The sequence below is a fragment of the Schistocerca piceifrons genome, chromosome 1, assembly GCF_021461385.2.
Source record: "Schistocerca piceifrons isolate TAMUIC-IGC-003096 chromosome 1, iqSchPice1.1, whole genome shotgun sequence".
Classification (NCBI taxonomy): domain Eukaryota; kingdom Metazoa; phylum Arthropoda; class Insecta; order Orthoptera; family Acrididae; genus Schistocerca; species Schistocerca piceifrons.
This window is the reverse complement of record NC_060138.1, coordinates 164,254,624-164,275,609: the sequence shown is the minus strand read 5'-3', so window position 1 is coordinate 164,275,609 and position 20,986 is coordinate 164,254,624. Positions and strand designations below refer to the sequence as shown.

Sequence of the window (20,986 nt, the reverse complement as noted above, 5' to 3'; positions counted from 1 at the left end):
TGAAAATTCATTTGAAAAGCTCGCAGTTCTAAATGAATGACATCGCTGAAAGGAAGGTGGAATGTCATTCGTGCAAAATCAGGTTTCACAATTTAAATGAAACTGTGGTGAAGGAAAAGGGGCCGGCTTGTGATTTTGGTCCCCATATTGAAGTTATGGTTGTAGTGACGGACTGATGTGTAGTCTAGCACAAATTGTAGGGTAGGTTGGGGGGTGATACTTTTGGTTGCGAGTTGATAAAGCCAATGAATGCTAAATAAAGGTTGTGATAACAGATTGATTTGTTGCATTACCTAATGTTTATGTTCGTGCCATATGTAATGCAGTTTGCCATTTTACGAATCCTCCATCAACAAAATTAAAATTGGAAGATTAATTCAGAGAACATATATTATATCATGAACATAATTCAGGTATTTTGATGCATATTACGTAAACTACTTAAAATGCAAGGGATTGTGTGTGTATAGTGTGGCTTTTACCTTAAAAGGAAATGTTAAGTGCACTGTAGATGAAAATATTCATGTATTTTGCAGTTTGTTTTGAGAAGGTAGCATTGTTTCAAGACCTGTATTTGGGTATTTGTAAAGTAATTCAGATTCTTCTAATGCAAACATATCTATTACATTCTCTGTGCCTGCAGTATACTGCAGTGTTGAATATTCTACCTCCTGAGAAATTTGTTTCGATTGCAGTGTTGTATCCTGTATTGATGCCTTGCACATGCAGAGCTTCTATAGTTATGTCACTGTAATTTTCAAATATTAAATGCTCATCGTTTCACGATGTTAATTTAAGCATTCGATACCACCATCATCAAAATAGTGGACATAAATGACTCTTCGACTGCACCATGCATGTTGTTGTTGTTGGTGGTGGTGGTGGTAGTGGTGGTGGTGGTCTTCAGTCCTGAGACTGGTTTGATGCGGCTCTCCATGCTACTCTATCCTGTGCAAGCTTCTTCATCTCCCAGTACGTACTGCAACCTACATCTTTTAGAATGTACTTAGTGTATTCATCTCTTGGTCTCCCTCTACGATTTCTACCCTCCAATACTAAGTTGGCGATCCCTTGATGCGTCAGAACATGTTCTACCAACTGATCCCTTCTTCTAGTCAAGTTGTGCCACAAACCCCTCTTCTCCCCAATTCTGTTCAATACCTCCTCATTAGTTATGTGATCCACCCGTCTAATCTTCAGCATTCTTCTGTGGCACCACATTTCGAAAGCTTCTATTCTCCTCTTGTCCAAACTATTTATCGTCCATGTTTCACTTCCATACATGGCTACACTCCATACAAACACTTTCAGAAACGACTTCCTAACACTGCAATCTATACACGATGTTCACAAATTTCTCTTCTTCAGAAATGCTTTCCTTGCCATTGCCAGTATACATTTTATATCCTCTATACTTCGACCATCATCAGTTATTTCGCTCCCCAAATAGCAAAACTCCTCTACTACTTTAAGTGTCTCATTTCCTAATCTAATTCCCTCAGCATCACCCGACTTAATTCGACTACATTCCATATCCTCGTTTTGCTTTTGTTGATGTTCATCTTATATCCTCCTTTCAAGACACTGTCGATTCTGTTCAACTGTTCTTCCAAGTTCTTTGCTGTCTCTGACAGAATTACAGTGTCATTGGCGATCATCAGAGTTTTTATTTCTTCTCCATGGATTTTAACACCTACTCTGAATTTTTCTTTTGTTTCCTTTACTGCTTGGTCAATACACAGATTGAATGACATCGGGGAGAGGCTACAACCCTGTCTCACCCTTCCCAACCACTGCTTCCCTTTCATGTCCCTCGACTCTTATAACTGCCATCTGGTGTCTGTACAAATTGTAAGTAGCTTTTCGCTCCCTGTATTTTACCCCTGCCACCTTCAGAATTTGAAAGAGAGTATTCCAGTCAACATTGTCAAAAGCTTTCTCTAAGTCTGCAAATGCTAGAAACGTAGGTTTGTCTTTCCTTAATTTATCTTATAAGATAAGTTGTGAGGTCAGTAGTGCCTCACATGTTTCAACATTTCTATGTAATCCAAACTGATCTTCCCAAAGGTCGGCTTCTACCAGTTTATCCATTCGTGTGTAAAGAATACGTTAGTATTTTGCAGCTGTGACTTATTAAACTGATAGTTCGGTAATTTTCACATCTGTCAACACTTGCTTTCTTTGGGATTGGAATTATTATATTCTTCTTGAAGTCTGAGGGTATTTCGCCTGTCTCATACACGGGGTGTATACGGCCCGGGAGATCTGGGAAAAACCCAGGAATTTTTTCATTCGGGAGAAATCCGGGAATTTTTTAGAATTCCGGGATTTTTCATTGTTTCAGATTTCAGTTAAATTTTAGAAAATTGGTAATTTACACAATGCACAGACCAGTTTGCCGACACCGAAAAGTGTCAAAGGCTTTAGGTCGAAGATTACGCAGTACGTCCGTAACAACTAATGTGCATTCGATGTGTGTGACATCACAATTGTTTACATTTCAAACAAAAAAAAATGTTCAAATGTGTGTGAAATCTTATGGGACTTTGTTAAGGTCATCAGTCCCCAAGCTTACACACTACTTAACCTAAATTATCCTAAGGACAAACACACACACACACACACACACACACACACACACACACACACACACACACACACACACACGCCCGAGGGAGGACTCGAACCTCCGCCCGGACCAGCCGCACAGTCCATGACTGTGGCACCTTAGACTGCTCAGCTAACCCCGTGCGGCTTGCATTTGTAACAGATCACTGAAAAATATTCTGAATAGTGGCTTGAGAAGCGTTACTTTCAAAGTAAATTTCCGTGCAAGATGATTTATGTTACGTGTGAGAATGTGCAGTGGATTTCTTAAATCACAAGGCGTTTTAACTCTCATTCAAAACGTAACACTTGAGGATCAGATATTTGATAAATTTTGGGCCCAGAAGATGTCATTTATGCCACAATTTAAAATTTTACCGGCACATTTGTATTTGATATGACTTAACGTGTAACACACATTAAAAAAAGACTGAGCTTCAAGTTAGTTTTCATATTGAATGTTGTTCTTTCATAGATAAAAAAATTATGCAATTGATGGCAAAAAATGTAATTGTCCTCAAAAAAAGTGCATAATGTGTTACTGAGCAATGTCACACGTCTCTTCATGCCAGAACACTTAGACTTTTCTATAGTATAGAAAAGACGAAGTGTTCTGGCATGCAGAGCAATACCAGTTTGCTCCTTTTCTACTTTTTTTGCCAGTGAATTGTATCTTCGTCTCCGAACAGCTCTAATGTTTGCTACTGCTTCTTTCTAACTTATCCTATAAATGGACATCAGAAGGCAGCACCAGTCACGTGACAGGTAGCAGGACATCTGTACCTTGCTCTCGTACGATATTAGTCGCTTTAGAGCGAAAACTTGTGTCAAGCGCAGCTACTATATTTTCTTCTCTAAAATTTGCTTTCAGTAAGGACAAGTATGTATTTTACCTTTTCCATTCCTCAATTTTTCTGATTCTATTATTGTTTTTATTTAAATACAAAAGCTTGCGGTTTAATCGTTGTTAAAGAACTTTAATTACTTTCTTTCGTTTTAGAATAAGAGATTTTTTCCGTAAAATATTTTGCGCATTTTTACAGTCTTTTCTTTTTGTGTTGCTAAGTTTTACCTCTGGTCTTTATTTTAATACTTAATTTCTTAAATTAGGTTTATTTTTCAAATATTTTTTAATCACGAAAGTTAATGTCTGAAATGTATATTTAAACATCTATGGGAGTTGGCAGTTTAAAATAAATAACACTATCATATTCATTTGTTTTAAAGACATTTTATTAAAGAAACATTTTAATTATTATTAGACAATATAACCGATAATTTAGAAGGAAGTACCATGTTTAACAACAAATAGTGTAATTTAAGAATTGACTTTGGAGAAGAGCTCACTTGGAGCTGTGTGCGAGAGCATTGATTTGTTCTGTAATAGATTCTTGCTCTGTCTGAGCGCTTTTAAGGTCCCCTCAAGTTTTGCCTTCTTCTCTTTAAGCTGTCTTATTTCTGCATCAACAATCTTCCTTTTAGTCAGATGATCCTTTATCCTGGATGACTCGTCGTTTCAATTTTTGAGGTCTTCAGCATATTGATCTCGTGAGTTTCCTACAGAGTGTATTAGGGACTTTGTTATAGGCACTCCTTGGACTCCGCCGTGTGTCTTGACTGCGTCGTACACCAGTCTTCTGCTCAGTACAGATTGTACCCTCATATTCTCGAAGAGGCACTCTTTGTTCACCGAGAATCCTCGCTCCGCATCTGCTTGACCGTGTGACAAAGTGAGCGCGATTTCCATTGCCTTCTGCAGCTTGTGGCACGTTGCATTCTGGCACTTGAGACATTTCATCCAGAACTCATCCAGCTGTTGCTCCTTTTTGTTGAATGTTTCGAATTTTTTTTTGCAGTTCCTCTTTACAACAGAAGCATATTGCGCTTCTGCTTTATTGGCACATCCACCGTCCATCCAATTGCTCTCCACCAAAATCTGTAGAAAAAAATGAAATCCTTTGGGACCAGCCTCCCTGCACGCTATTGTGGGATCAAAGCAGCTTACAGCTTTTGTCAACCTAAAGTGTAGGGAGATTTCTCCATCAACTTTGACACGAGCTTGATCATTCCTCTTCTGCATTCGTTCTGGAACTTAACGATTTCAAGGGCTGTGTGAGAGCTGCACTTTCTGAACTCATTCTTGACGGTGAACCCAATCTTGACGTGGTTCACACCCAAAAGATTGGATTCTTTGTCCAAATTAACTGACAGCAAGATCTTCGTCGGCTGGACAAATCGTGTCATCATTGTCTCCATTATCTCTGTCAAAGCAGAGTGGAGGAACGGTGCTAGTTGCCAATCAGATTGGAAATCCTTTAGGAAAGGCATCAAGTCTCCAGCAAGAGTCTTGAAAAAGGCAATTTTCGGACAGAGTCGCTTGTCCTTGAGGTGGTCCTCCACTTCGTTATAGCTGGCACATTTTGGTTTGTTTTTTTCTTCCAGTTTTCCAACAAATACTCGCAGAAACGGAAGCATTACTAGAGCTCGCTCAGCAACTTCCACATTCTCCAGCCATCGGATAGCGCAGAACTTTAAGGGAAACAGTTCCGATTCTGTTGTCAAAATATACAGAGCTCTTCTGGCAGGGACATCTTTAAAAAGATTGAACGAGGCACGTAAAAACTGAATTATCATCTACTGTCTTTCCTGAATTGTGGACTTAAAGGCGCTGTGAACAACGTGAAGCCCACACGTTTCAATTTCCAGTAAAACGGTGTCTACTCCTTCAGTTTCTTTCAAAAAAATTTTAAGTTCCCTAAAGAACGCGAAGTTGACATTAGGGCCGTCCATCGACACTTGTAAAAGTTTTTTCATTGCTTCGCCAGGAATTTTTTTCTTGAAGGACTCTAGTAGCTTAGCTGCCGTCGAATTGCCTAGAAAAGCGGATGCGTGGTAACGGGTGCACACTAGATTTTTTTTATTTATTTATTTATTTATTTTTTTTTTTTTAAATGTCCCAATAACGCACTAAAATGTTCATCTGAATTCTTTTGCACACCTTGTTCAAATGATTCATCAAAACAAATAACAATCCTTGATGCATTTACGACGTCAGATTTAATTTCAGACTCAAAGAAGGGAGCTAGTCCATATTGCACGATATAACCGATTTTGTCCTTTTGTAAACGCATGTTCTTGGCCACTTCGTTGTCGGGGAACATTGCGAGGAAAAGCAACATGTCGTTCGCAGAACTACGCAGTGACTTGTGTGAAACGATGCACTCCAAACACCACAGTATTTCCGCCTTTGTTACTTCATTCTTTATTGTCATCCGATCAATTCCCCTTAGTTTATCCCCAGGTTTTGACATTGCAGTGAGATCCTTCTGCGGAGGTGCAGCAATTCCAGCGGCCAACACCACTGTTGTTGACCCAGCTGAATCTGCAGATGTGGTAGTGGAAGTAGAATCTGTCTGCTGGGTTGAAGTGGTCACCGCCGGTCGGGTGTAGACGTACAAACTTGGTGTGCTTCCCATGGCAGCTGCTTTTGCAACGTGCTTCTTGGATTTTGTCATGTGACTTGTAAGAGCCGATCTTACCATAGTACGGATGTTAATGAGGGTCCCTGGACAAAATCCACGTTTAGCACTATAAAGGTCTGTGGGTACTTTCACCAACCAATCCTTGAATGCTCGATCTGAAAACCAGCTATCTTGAAAACCAATCGACATGGCGCAGTCGTAGTGATTGTTGGTGGGCAACCATTATTGGAGAAAGAGGAACGATGGATATAAATAAGGCTGCGCCTTGTTATTACGCATAATGAAATATGACACAATGAGTGTTACCTACCTTGTCAGTTTACAAAACTTTGCCCCACACATGTGCAGAACTGAATTCAACAGGTGAGCCAAGCACACTGACTACTGACACTATATGATTTGAAAAGTGAGCGAGGCAAGTGTGACAACACTGTCTCTGTCAAACAACAATCGGCGTTAATTGTGATATTATTAGTAGCGCTGCATTTGTTGACCCTTTAAGAAACTATGAATGAAAAGACTTATCAACGAGTCTTACTCCAGTAATCTGTCGCAAGTTTCTAGCTAATTTTACATGTACAGTACAGCACCTCAATTATAAAGATGAAAGATATTAAGGCCACCACACTCATCAACCAAAGTTCTGATGGCTTCGTCACCTTTTCGTTCTAGCTGATTCCTTATCATGAGGCTCCTCTCTCTCTCTCTCTCTCTCTCTCTCTCTCTCTATCGGCTGCTATTGGTTACTTACTCTCGTCTTCCATCCACGATTTCTTAAGTTATGAAGTCTGCCAGTTACGAACGACTTGGCCTCCCAGTTACTTTACAGCTGATGCGCCCTACTGTATGTAAAATTTCCGAAGTGCTTTAGGACTTGGTAGGCGTTCTGTTGTACATGTACCGATTTTAATTTAAAGTCTAGATTCTGTACCAACGTACATGTTGATTTACTTGCGGAGGAATGATTTACCCGCTCAATTTTAAAATATGGTTTTACTTGACATATTGATAATTTCATTTTTTGTGTGTCCCTCCATACCTAGAAACGTAATAAACGCTCTTCAGCTGTTATTGTTATCTACACGTTATCTTTTCTTGCTGTTCTTTGACGTATTTGCAAGCCCCCTCTCCATATTTTTCTGCTAATCAAGTCCACAGTAAAGGAAACACTCTGGATGATAATTAAGTTTGTACATGCCTTGTAAAACCTATTTAAGGATTTCCATTCCAGAGTAGCTCTGTATATTTGGACCACGGAATCGGGACGGTTGCCCTTGAAGTTTTGCGTGATTCGATGGCTGGAGAACTTAGATGTTGCGGAGTGCACTTTAGTAACTGCTTCTGTATTTGGGAATGTTTATTGCAAAGATAGAGCACAAAAACAACCCAAAACATGCTAGCTACACAGTAGTCTATGATCATCTGAAGAACATGCTACTCGGCTCAGTAAACTCGTATTTCAAGACTCTTGCTCCAGACTTTTCTTCTTTAATTATTGACCAACTTACATAATGTTTTTGTTTACCACGTAAATGTTGTACAGTGTATTTGGAATTTCGAATAAAAACAGTGTAAAAGTGGTTGCATCACTCTGCTAGAAAACATGACACCAACTACAGCGAAGTATAAACTTCACTTTGTAAAGGCTCTCCTAAATCGTTGCAGCCATGATCATGAAATAAAAACTAAATAAATTGTGTTATTGGAAAACGGTTTATGGAAAGGTTAGGGGTTTTATACTTCCAAGCACTTAAGGAAACGAAATCCAGCAAAAAAAAAACGCGTTTTGGAAAGATCTTTGATTCGCATCGGTATTTGAACTGCGTGTTTGCGTAATACGAAAGTATATGCGTGAAATACAGTCTGAAGCATTCTTAGGTTCCTGCCTAATCATGCACTCCGAGAAAAAACAGCAAAACATTGTTAATGCCCAATATTATATGTGAAAGTTCAGCTTTTCGTGACAATATAGTGTACTTACATTACTTTAACCCATTAACCTTTCGTCTTTGTATGGTCGAACTACTTAACAATGATGCTGCTAGTGGTTGAGTACATAACATGTCTTATGCACTGAATGAGGCCCACGAGAAAGATAGGCCACGGCGCGTACATCACGAAGAACGGACTGAGCTCGCTCGTTCCCTTAACTCACCAAGCAAAATGCGTTTCTAAATCTGTTAACTCGCAACTTGATGCGTGCATACTAATGAGAATTGCATTTTGTACTGAAATCTGTTATTATGAAGTCTTACTGATTACTGTCCGTACAAAAAAATTTAAAATCAATTCTCAATAGAAATGGTATAACCGCTCGTTTATAGTATTTAGTCTCTTCTTCGTAACAGTTCTCCTTTCATAGAAGATGTGGTGCCTTACGCAACTGATAATCATTTTGGCATGATTTTAATTGCCAAATTAGAGCCTGTTAGTAGGCCTGTGGACTTCCTATCATTGTAGGACTAATAATAGTGGATTCCAATAGACGATGCAATTCTCGTTTGTACATACACATTTAATTACGAGTTAACTGGTGTAGAAACACACTTTGCTGAGTTGAGCGAGCCCGGCCTACCTTTGTAACGTACGCGCCACGGCCTGTCTTTCTCGTAGACCCCGTGCTCGGAATAACTGCCGTCATTCGCTAGCGAGATCACGTGACATGAGCTATGACTGGCTGACAAAAGTGCATCGCTCAACGCAATCTCTATTTTAGAGCTTCGGAAGCTACCGTGCTGTAACTTGTGGAATTTGTGTATATACTTTCGCTATACAAAAATAAACTCTGTCCATATTGTCTCGCATCAAACATCTTTCCAAATGCATTTCCCCCCCCCCCTAAAGTGATGGGACGTCCTCCGCCGGTACAAGTCCTTCACGATTCAAAGGACTCATAGGTTTTACAGCTCCAAGGGAAAGTATACTGTTGCTTAACACGGATGTATATTCACCCGCTTTATACGTAATTTCATCTGGGAGAAATTGTGTTTTTAGCCGGGAAATCTGGGAATTTTTTTTTCTTGTCCACGTAGACACCCTGCATACATCTTGCTCACCAGATGGTAGAATTTTTTCAGGACTGGCTTTCCCAAGGCTGTCGGTAGTTCTAATGGAATGTTGTCTTCTCCCGGCGCCTTGTTTCGACTCAGGTCTTTTCAGTGCATTGTCAAACTCTTCACGCAGTATCATATCTCCCACTGCATCTTCATCTTCATCTACATCCTCTTCCATTTCCATAATATTGTCCTCAAGTACATCACCCTTGTATACACCCTCTATATACTCCTTCCACCTTTTTGCTTTCCCTTCTTTGCTTAGAACTGGGTTTCTATTTGATATTCTCTTGATATTCATACATGCATAACCGTAACAGTAAGTAGCTATTCTCATTACAAGACGTATGTTGACTTCATGAACTTAACATCAAGCTGTCCCCTTTCACACTGGAGGTATGAACTAAAAAACACCCTCAGTCACAGCTTCTGGTGTTTTATTAAATACATGATGCATTTTTGCTTTTTTTTTTTCACTCTTGAATGAGGTGAAACGCATATTCCACACGATCCAAGAAAAGCATTTTCAATGTTTTAGCACCAGCATACATTCTTTTTTTTTCTGTCGTTTTCATACACATCACTTCATTCAAGAGGCACATTCACATACGCATGTTCGGAAACACAAACATGCATTTCAGCTCATTCAAGAGAAAAAATAAACCATGTATTAAGACAAATTATACCCGATGAGCCACAGGATCTGAAATGTATCATGTACTTAATAAAACACGAAAAGTTGTGACTGAAGGCATTTTTTAGTTCATACCTCCAGTGTATTGAATACAGTCATGTCTAAAGCTGCAAAATATGGATAAAATTAAAATTTCATCTTTTAGCCTAACCTAGACTGTCTACTATTCTACATATCTATCTGTCAAAACCTGTAACCAAAAATGGTATTGACTCAAAACTTAAGTCCGTATCCTATGTGCACACACGACACATGCCAGAGCTTAATTACTTCAGAGTAAGTACCCAAGATGCAAATACAATAATGTGATGAGACTTTCTTAATCCACAATCTTAATAAAACAGCTGTGTATGTAAGTTTGTGGTTGAATTGTTATTGAGAAATTAAACAATTGTATCTGCTACAGTTGTGTTGTGGAATAGTACATCTTCATTGTATGTAACTACCACTACTGCTACAGAACATCACCAAATACTGAGCATGAGTAAATGACCACTGTGGACTTGCAAAGGGTCACAGTAGCATGACAATGGTGACATCTATAGAACTGCTCAATAGGTAAAGATCCCATATATGATATTGGCCCCTTGTGAGGTCATCTCTGTCCACCAATGGCATCAACTTCACCTCTTCCATCCTGGTCAGCAGTTGCCAGTTACTCAAACCCCCAGTGGACTCTCTGGTCCTCGTAGTATTAGTGCACCTCCCACTGAGCGTCATACTGCTGTGACTTTTCACAGAGACACGTATGGGCTTTAGTCACTGGAGGGAGGGAAGAGGGTGTAACATCACCACACGATGATGCCGTGGAAACAGAATAACTGGCACAATATTCCTTTCAATGTATTTGGTGCCACTACTCAGATGCCGTATAACCTCAGGCTTGCCCTCTGATAGGATCACACCAGCCATCGGCGTACAAGTCGGCACAGCCCCCCAGGGGATCCACAACTCTTTTGTGGATACGTGCGTAGCGAGCACGGGGCCCCGAGCTAATGTGGCCTTCCTTCCTTTCCGGGCTGCATACCTTCCCTTTCCGCATCCTTCCCCATCCCCTGTCTTCACCCCCCCCTCACCTCTGGCTCTTTCCTTCACTTCCTCCCCCTCTGGGAGTATGGTTTGCGCCTACGTCCGGAGACGGACGCTTGTAAATGTACCGCATTCTTCTTCTTCGTTGCTTGTATGTCTTCTTCCTTCCTTTGTCCTTCTCCTTTCCTTACCTCTTCTCTTTACCCTTTTCTCCACTGCGGCGTTTGAGACCCCCTCTTCTTTCCTTTCCCTTTCTCTTTCTTCCTCCCTGTGTGTGTCTGAAGGCCAACCCACGCACTTCCATGCGTAGCCGGTGACGGGGTAACGCGTAATTCCCCGCCCCGGGTAGACAGGTAGGACACGTACGTACCCCCTGGTAAAGGCCAGGCCCAGCTGATACCTTCCGAAAGTGCCGATTGGTCCCTCCGTCCATTTGTCGGGAGGTGTGACCTGAGGTGTGAACAATCACCTAAGGCGGGTGTGCCCTCGGTGAGGGCCCCCACAAGGGAGGAGCGCGCCATCGGAGACGCCGGTAATCATGGGGGATTCTTCCGCAATGGTTTCCTCACCTTCCACTATGTCTGCTCACAAACGTAAGTTCACTGAGTCTCAGCCACAGACGGTTCTTCCATCGTTGCCACAGTTCCTTGTTGTTTCTCGGTCTGACGAAGGTCACGACTTTTCCATGGTCAACCCTTTCATTATTCAGAAAGGTGTCGACGCAATTGCGGGTCCTGTAAAGTCTTGTTCCAGATTACGGAATGGTACCCTGTTGTTAGAAACACACAGTGCCCTCCAGGCTCAAAAATTGCTGCGTACTTCTCTGCTCCACACCTTCCCTGTCCGGGTGGAACCGCACCGTACCTTAAATTCCTCGCGTGGAGTCGTTTATACACGCTCCCTCGATGGATTGTCTGACGAAGAAATTCAGCACTACCTGTCTGACCAGGGCGTCACCGCTGTTCGTTGGGTTATGAAAAGGGTTGACTCGAACATCATTCCAACCCGCACTGTCTTCTTGACATTTGACAAAGTTCAACTCCCATCAAAAATCAAAGCAGGCTATGAGATAATTTCCGTTCGCCCTTATGTCCCAAACCCTACGCGTTGCTATCGATGTCAGCGGTTCAATCACACCAGCCAGTCCTGTTCCAATCCGGCCAAATGTGTTACGTGTGGCAAGGATGGCCATGAGGGTGCTTGTCCACCTCCATCCCCACACTGCATCAACTGTATGGGTGACCACGCTGCTTCCTCTCGAGATTGCCCCGTTTTTAAGGATGAAAAGGTCATCCAGGAAATAAGAGTGAAGGAAAAGGTGTCGACCTTTGCTGCTCGAAAGTTACTCGCCAGTCGACAGCCCACCGTGCCTCAGAAAGGAAAATACAGCACTGTCCTTGCTTCTCCTCGGCCAACAAAGGAGGCGGCCACGCAGACTTGCGACCTCACATTTAGTACCACGGTTGTCAGATCGGCCAGCGCAAAGATCGCCCGTTCAACCTCGCCACTTTCGCCTGCCCACTCTATGGCTCACCCTTCGTCGGGTTCTGCTAAATCTCGAGCCCAAAAGTCAGACGCCAAGTCTTTGAAAAAAGAGCATTCTCGTGAAGAGTTTTTACGTACTGCAACTTCACAACCATCGGTTCCTCCTTCATCTAAACATCATACCTCCAAGAAGGCTACGAAGAAACACAGTTCCTCTCCTTCTCCGCCAAGGCGTGTCCCAACTACAGCACCACCTGGTGGAAATCGCCCTCGGCCATCTTCCGTGTCGCCGAGGCGCACTGCTGGTGGCCGGTCAACTGGCCGATCGTTGGTGGCAGGAGCTGCTCCTGACCAACCTATGGATCAGGATCTTCTGCCTTCGACTGAATGCCATTCCATGCTGTCGGTCGCAAGCTCTGAGCAGTCGTTGAGTTGACAGCACCCTTGGTCACGTTTCTCCATTTTCTGTTCACCCTATGTCCATTATCCACTGGAATATCCGCGGCATTCGCGCCAATCGGGATGAATTGTCGATCCTCTTACGATCCTACTCGCCGGTCATCTTCTGTCTTCAGGAAACAAAGCTGCGTCCCCATGACCGCTTTGTTCTCCCTCATTTTCAGTCCGTCCGATATGACCTCCCCTCTGTTGAAGGCACTCCAGCACATGGAGGACTCATGATTCTGCTCCATGATACTCTCCATTATCACCCAATCCCCTTAAACAGTTCCTTCCAAGCTGTCGCCGTCCGTCTTTCCCTTTCTGGATACACGTTCTCTCTATGTACGGTATACATTCCATCGTCTACACCACTGGCACGAGCTGATCTCCTTCATCTTCTTGATCAGCTTCCACCCCCCTATTTGCTGGTTGGGGACTTCAATGCCCACCACCCGCTTTGGGGATCTCCACATCCTTGTCCACGTGGCTCACTATTGCTAGACGTCTTCCACCAAGCGGATCTAGTCTGCCTCAACACTGGGGTCCCCACGTTTTTGTCTGCCTCCACGGCACATTTCTCTCATTTGGACCTTGTGATCGGTACTGTTCCGCTAGCCCGGCGCTTCGAATGGTTCGCCCTTGATGATACACACTCGAGTGACCACTTTCCATGTGTCCTTCGACTGCAGCCTCAACTGCCATATCTGCGCTCGCGACGCTGGAAGTTTGCCCAAGCCGATTGGACACTTTTTTCGTCTCTAGCGACATTCGATGACCGTCGCTTTCCCAGCGTCGACGATGAGGTCACACATTTTACCGACGTTATTCTCACAGCTGCGGAACGTTCAATACCACGCACCTCCGAATTGCCCCGGCGCCCCCCAGTTCCTTGGTGGAACGAGGCATGCCGTGACGCAATACGTGAGCGGCGACGTGCTCTTCGCATTTTCCGTCACCATCCAACTTTGGCCAACTGTATCCGATATAAGCAGCTCCGTGCGCGATGCCGTCGCGTCATCTGCGATAGCAAGAAGGCAAGCTGGCAATTCTTTATTAGCTCATTTAACACCTTCACTCCCTCCTCGGAAGTTTGGAGTCGGCTTCGACGGTTCTCAGGCGCGCCTAGTTTCTCCCCGGTCTCTGGGCTCACTGTCGCGCATGATACCTTAGTGGACCCCGTCGCAATTTCTAACTCATTGGGTCAGCACTTTGCTGAGATTTCGAGCTCTTCAAATTACCCGCCAGCGTTTCTCCCGAAGAAACGTGCAGCGGAAGTGCGACATCGTGCTTTCTCCTCTCAAAATCGCGAAAGCTACAATACTGTTTTCTCCATGCGCGAACTCCAACATGCACTCTCTTCTTCTCGCTCCTCCGCCCCAGGACCGGATGGTATCCATGTCCAAATGTTGCTGCATTTATCAACCCATAGCCTGCGCTACCTCCTTCGCCTTTATAATCGAATTTGGACCGACAGTACCTTTCCCAGGTGATGGCGGGAAGCTATTGTCGTTCCCGTTCCGAAACCTGGAAAGGACAAACATCTCCCCTCTAGCTATCGCCCCATTTCTCTCACGAGTAGTGTCTGTAAGGTTTTGGAGCGTATGGTGAATTACCGTTTAGCTTGGTGGCTGGAATCCCGCAGTCTTTTAACACCAGCCCAATGCGGATTCCGACAACATCGTTCTGCCGTTGATCATCTTGTTGCTCTCTCCACTTATATAATGAACAATTTCCTCCGGAAACGCCAAACGGTAGCAATATTTTTTGATCTGGAGAGAGCATACGATACCTGTTGGAGGACAGGCATCCTCCGCACACTGTTCTCTTGGGGCTTTCGAGGCCGGCTGCCCCTTTTTCTTCGCGAATTTATGGCAGAGCGCACATTTAGGGTGCGAGTGAACACTACTCTATCCCGTATTTTCTCCCAAGAAAACGGGGTACCCCAGGGCTCCGTGCTGAGTGTTGTACTGTTTGCCATTGCCATTAATCCAATTATGGATTGTCTCCTTCCTGATGTCTCGGGCTCCCTCTTTGTGGACGATTTTGCGATCTACTACAGCTCTCAACGGACCAGCCTTCTTGAAAGACGTCTTCAAGGATGTCTCGATCGCCTCCACTCGTGGAGCATCGAAACCGGCTTCCGTTTCTCACCCAGTAAGACCGTTTGTGTTAATTTTTGGCGACGTAAGGAGTTTCTTCCGCCCTCCTTACATCTAGGTCCTGTCAACCTTCCGTTCTCCGACGTCGCTAAATTCTTGGGTCTTATGTTTGACAGAAAACTGTGCTGGTCCTCCCACGTTTCCTATCTTTCGGCTCGCTGTCTGCGTTCCCTTAACACCCTCCGTGTCCTGAATGGCACCTCTTGGGGAGCGGACCGAGTGGTCCTTCTCCACCTCTATCGCGCCTTAGTGCGCTCGAAATTGGATTATGGAAGCATAGTCTACTCCTCTGCTCGGCCGTCTATTCTTCGGCGTCTCGACTCTATCCACCACCGTGGATTACGTTTAGTGTCTGGAGCTTTTTACACCAGCCCTGTGGAAAGCCTTTATGCTGAGACTGCTGAACCTCCGCTATCCAATCGGCGGGCAGTCCATCTGAGTCGTTATGCTAGCCATTTGTCTTCCATGCCTGCTAATCCAGCCCATGACCTTTTTTTCGACGCCTCCCTTGATGTCGGGTATGCAGGCCGCTCCTCCTCCCTACTACCCCCGGGAGTCCGCTTCCGTCAACTGCTCCATTCTCTTTCCTTCCGCTTTCCTAAAACCTTCTTGACAACTTGGGGTACAGCACCGCCTTGGCTCCGTCCCCGGATCGACTTGCTCAGAGACCTATGTCAATTTCCCAAGGATGGTACCCCTACACTTGTTTACCGTCGGGCATTTGCTGCTCTATGTGCACAAATGACGGAAGCCACATTTATTTACACCGATGGCTCGAAAACATCGTTAGGTGTAGGGAGTGCCTATATTGTTGGCGACACCCCAAATCACTTTCGGCTTCCCGACCAGTGTTCGGTTTATACTGCGGAGCTTTACGCTATTCTCCAGGCTGTCCACTACATCCGCCGCCATCAGCGGATACAGTACGTAATCTGCTCAGATTCTCTCAGCTCTCTCCTAAGTCTCCAAGCTCTTTACCCTGTGCACCCTCTGGTCCACCGGATTCAGGACTGTCTGCGCTTGCTCCACCTGGGGGGCGTCTCAGTGGCGTCCCTCTGGCTCCCAGGACACGCTGGTATCTGTGGAAATGAGGCGGCCGATATAGCGGCCAAGGCTGCAGTCTCTCTTCCTCGGCCAGCTATTCAGTCTCTTCCGTTTACCGATCTACGGAGCGGTTTATGTCGCCAAGTTGCTCATTTATGGCATGCGCATTGGTCAACACTTCCCCATAATAAATTGCGGGAAGTGAAAGCCCTTCCTTGCGCATGGACCTCTTCCTCCCGATCGCGTCGTCGGGAGGAGGTAATTTTAGCTAGACTCCGGATAGGGCACTGTCTCTTTAGTCATCGACATCTTTTAAGCGGTGATCCTCCCCCACTCTGTCCCCACTGCTCTCAGCCGTGGACGGTCAGACACCTTTTAATTGAATGCCCCTATTTTAATCCGTTACGCTCCCGTCTACAGCTATCGCCTGATCTATCGTCGATTTTAGCAGATGACACGCGCTCAGCTGACCGCGTTCTACAGTTTATTAGTGACAGTGAAATGACGTCAGTCATTTGAAGCCTTTTTTTTGGGGGACAACCAACCCCTTTCTATAGTGGATTTTTAAGCATTCCTTCTGCCTTTAGTTTCTCAAATTTTATGACTTTGTTCCCATTGCTGCTGATTTTAAATTTCGTTTTTTTCCTGTTTTCTACGTCACGGGCTGGGCGCTAATGACCATAGAAGTTTTGCGCCCTAAAGTCGGCACAGGTCTTGCCAACTGTATATGGCAGGCATAATTGCCTTGGTGATGGGTTTATTCTAGTGCACTCCAGTTGTAATAGATGAAACTCTGATACAGCATATATATCTTTTTGTGAATACACTGAGCTGTTAAGTTGTTTTCTGTATGCAGACAAAAGCTTCTGAACACACATAAGAACTATGAATAATTTAACATGTATGCCATAGAGGACAGCCACTACGGGAGGAACATAAATATGTTGAAGGAGTTAATATTATTGGCAAACAAACAATAAGGAGCTGAGTGAGCATGTGGGGGCAGAGTATTACTGTTGATGATTTGATGATTGAGTTTGAGGAAGGTGACCGGCCATCCAAAGAAAACTGTGGTCTTATCTGATAATAATAGTTCATCTAAACACGAAGAAATGTAATTGAGGTCTGAGTACCTGAGTGAGAATCTCGGCTATGTTGTAAGTGAGAAACCCAATCATAAATCATTTTGTCTGGCATTATGCTGGAAGAAAAAGTTTATTGACCTTTTGAATGTTTGTTGCTATTGAGATGAGAATACAGAGATTGTTCAGAAACCCCCTACTGATGACAAGAAAGGATCTACTTGTAATTATATGGAAGACTTTGAGAGAAGCTGGAAATGGCCTTGCAGAGAGGAGTCTTTGTGTAATGAATGGGATATAATCATTAAAATAGCACTTTCTACAGTTTGGAGTAACATGTGATTCTTCAATGTACCAGAATTAAATTATTTTCCTTAAATCAGATGTTAATAGCTGGTTGAAAGGAATTACCTTGGTCTGTGTAATAATTATTCCACTTCTTATTAGAACTCTTTGTTATTGTACCAAATTTTGAAAAGTGACAACAGTTGCTCTTTCTGTACTTGATATTTGCAATTCTTCATGTTGATTTCTATTTCTTACTCTGTAAAATAATTTTTTGTGATACTGTTGTACAGTATTTCCTTTGAATATTTATTCAGCAGTACTTGGGCTTTGGACTTCCAGATTAGAACTTTTAACACACGAACACAGTATTCACAATGTGGATCAAAATTACCCTAAGTTTGTGTGAAATTGTTCCACAAATTTAAGATTGAGTGTATCAAAATGTGGAAAACATGTACAATTTTTAAAAGTAGCAGGCCATTTATCCATTCTTTAGAAACATGTATGTTAGCATTTCACAATTAACTCACATTTAAATAACCAACACAAAAATTAAATATGAAGGGTTTATTGGGTATGTATTGATTATATCTGATGAAACCTTGCCTTTGATACTGCAAAATTTTGAATTTCATTTGTGTCTTGAGTGCAGCATCTGATTAAGTTCACTTGAGAAGACATTGTGATGGTGTATTTCACATAATGGTGATAAGTACCAAAGTCAAGAAGAATTACTAGCAAGTGTGGAAACTAACTTTGTTTGGAATTCCAGGAATTGGTGACAGCAAAAAATAGGTACGTGAAGGTAAATTATTTTTGTTTCAGGAAAGGTGATGGCTTGAGCATCCCTCCAGGATGGTTGTGCTATTTGGCTCCTGAAATTGTTCGGAGTCTGCGGGCAAGACAAAAGCCTGATGAAGAAGAACTGCCTTTCACCAAGGCTTCAGATGTCTATGCTTTTGGGTACAGTATTTTATTGTAAAATGTTGCCACACAGAACAAAAATGGAGAAATATATAGTTACAATACTGAGGATGAAGTTTGTGTGTGTGTGTGTGTGTGTGTGTGTGTGTGTGTGTGTGTGTGTTTACCTCTGGTAAAGGGCTTAGTCCAAATGCTTAACATATTTTTATGTGGCTGTGTACTACTCAACATCTCTCCAGTGAGTAATTATTTTTCGTCTTATAGTTCTCATTCTTGTAATTAAATGAATCTCAATGGATTACATCAAAATATCATTTTTCTAATTCCTTATTTCTGGCAATTAATTATTAGTGAAAGGAATGTAGATACAGCATTGCAAAACATGAAATCCTGAGAAGGAAACAAAGGTGTACTTTTGGGAAACAGTTCAGTATCACTTGAAATTCCAAAACCTGGTTGGAAGCCTCTGGAAGAATAATGCTTCGTATGTGGTCAAATCGCAATAAGCAAGATCCAGTTTGTGTAACCACAAATTGATTCTGCAGAGGAAGAAATTTGATGCAGAAGGGAGCAAAAACAATTAATATATAAAACATTATCGGACTTCTTGCCATGTCAGTTCAGGTTTTAACCTGCAGTGACACAGCAGAAAGTCCAAGAATGTTTTATACAACAGTGCTGTCGTAAAAGACTTCATTCTTAAGAACAATTAATGTTTAACATCTTGTTAGTGATGGTCTTCAGAGGGAGGAGAATTTGAGGATATGTTAGAAATAACTGAGAGGGGGATTACTTATCCACTGCTTGTTCTCCAACTGATTTTAATGCTTCACCATTTATTACAACCATCCTACTTTTTCCCTTCGTTTCCCCATTCTTCTTATGTCTGGCTCCATGTTCTGTTCTCATCGCTGCCTCAAATTTTTATGTGCTCCCCTCCTAAACCATCATCCAGGTGGCTTGTTTCTGCTTACGCTTTTCTCTTATGTTACATCATATCCATTGTGTCGTTATACAAACGTCATAGGATTTTGAATTTTGCTGCTTGGATACGATTATCTCATTTCATTTCCAAATTTCCCTGTTCAGAAAACTTCATATAGCATTACACATTAGATTTCCCCCATCACCTCAAAAAAAAGCAGTTCTTTGGTTTAAAACATTGAGTCTTCAGATTTTATTACACCTGTGATCGTTCTACAACCTCCTGTTGTCTTCACAAATTTGCTGCTTTCTGTCTTCTTCTGCAATGTTGACAAAATGTTAATGTATAGCGTGCAACAATTTTACACTTTGATTTTGGACACCTTGGTTGATGTAATTGAGAAACGTTATATATGTTATAAGTTAAATTGTATTTCTGTTCCTTTCCTTCATTCTTAGGAGATGTGTGAGAGAAGTAATGAGACTGACAACACTGCAAGTGTTCTGGCAATACTGTGTTGTTCTGCTTGTGTAGACTGGTGTGTTAATCCCTTCCAGATGATCAGAGTTTCAGTTCCATATAGGCATCATGTGCGTGTGCCCTCAGGAGTTCAGCATTCACTTGCTGAGTTAGGCTTGGCAACTCTGGCATTCCTGAGCTGGGGACTGGAAAGTGCTGTCAGTCCTCTGTCACCCTAAGCTATGGGCATGCTTCAGCGACCACCATGTGGCGTGGCGGTGGAATGTTGTGTGTCTCAGGGAATGGGGTTCTTGGCTTGACTGTCGTGATCACAAGGATGGAATGAAGCTCTATAAAAAAACCTCATCCTCAAGGTATGCTATGCTCTGTTGAAATGCATGGCTGTAGAGGTGGAACAGTTGTTAGCAGGCAACCACTGGGGAACCTGTCGCACTTCGGTTGTGTAAGACTTACCTAGGCACGCAGGGCTCAGTCTAGGTGGACTTCTATTTCCCTAGCTGCTCGTGGAACCGAGATAAATCCTTCGAAGTTTGCTCTTCCACTTCCCAAAGAAATGGGTGGGCTGCTGGTAGGTACTAACGCCCAGTCAAATAAGAGGGCTTCTGTAGCCATACTTCCAGACACAGAACTTGTCCATGCATAGTAACAGAATGCATGCTGCCACTCAGAATATGTTTTCAATTGTGAAATGGTAAGAGGGCAGTGCAGGTTCACTGAAATCCATCAAATGGCTGCGTAATGGCGTGCTATTGGTCGAAACTGCTAGTTCCCAACAAGCAACAAATCTTCGGAAAGCTGAATGCCTTGGAGAATATGCCGTAGAAACAGAGCTCCACAACACCTTGAACTATAGCAAAGGTTTTGTGACCTGTGGAGATCTTGGCAACATCCCAAGGAGAAATTGATGGGTGACTGGGCTCAGGAGGGGATTGTTGGTGTACATTTTTTGGATCTCATCAAATCTGACTTCTTTATCCTTACCTTCTATTGCACGGAACTCTGAGCCCATCGAGGCTCTTCGTCTCAGCATATGATCATATGTCCTTAACCCAATGCGCTATTTTAAGTGCCAGTGCTTTGGGCATGCCACCTTAGGATGTGGATGAAGCCACTTGTGACAAATGTGGCAAGGCCATCTATGATGGCATTGGCTGCTCCTCCCCTCCAAAGTGTGTAAATTGCTGTGGGGATCACGCTGTCTGGAGTAGGGATTGCACTGCCTTCCTTGAAGAACAGAAGATATGAGATTAAGAATTTGAAACACATTCCATATTGAGTGGCCAAGATGATCTA

The 20,986-nt window shown here is 43.0% G+C and overlaps 1 protein-coding gene across 1 annotated transcript in view; it reads left to right on the top strand.

Moving 5' to 3' along the window:
- The window catches only part of LOC124787715 (kinase suppressor of Ras 2), a 173,936-nt gene that overhangs the window by 129,870 nt on the left and 23,080 nt on the right, over positions 1-20,986 (top strand). Inside the window, exon 15 of the mRNA XM_047254563.1 lies at positions 18,190-18,327. Coding sequence (XP_047110519.1) covers positions 18,190-18,327 — 138 coding nt within the window. The remainder of the gene's footprint in view (positions 1-18,189; positions 18,328-20,986) is intronic.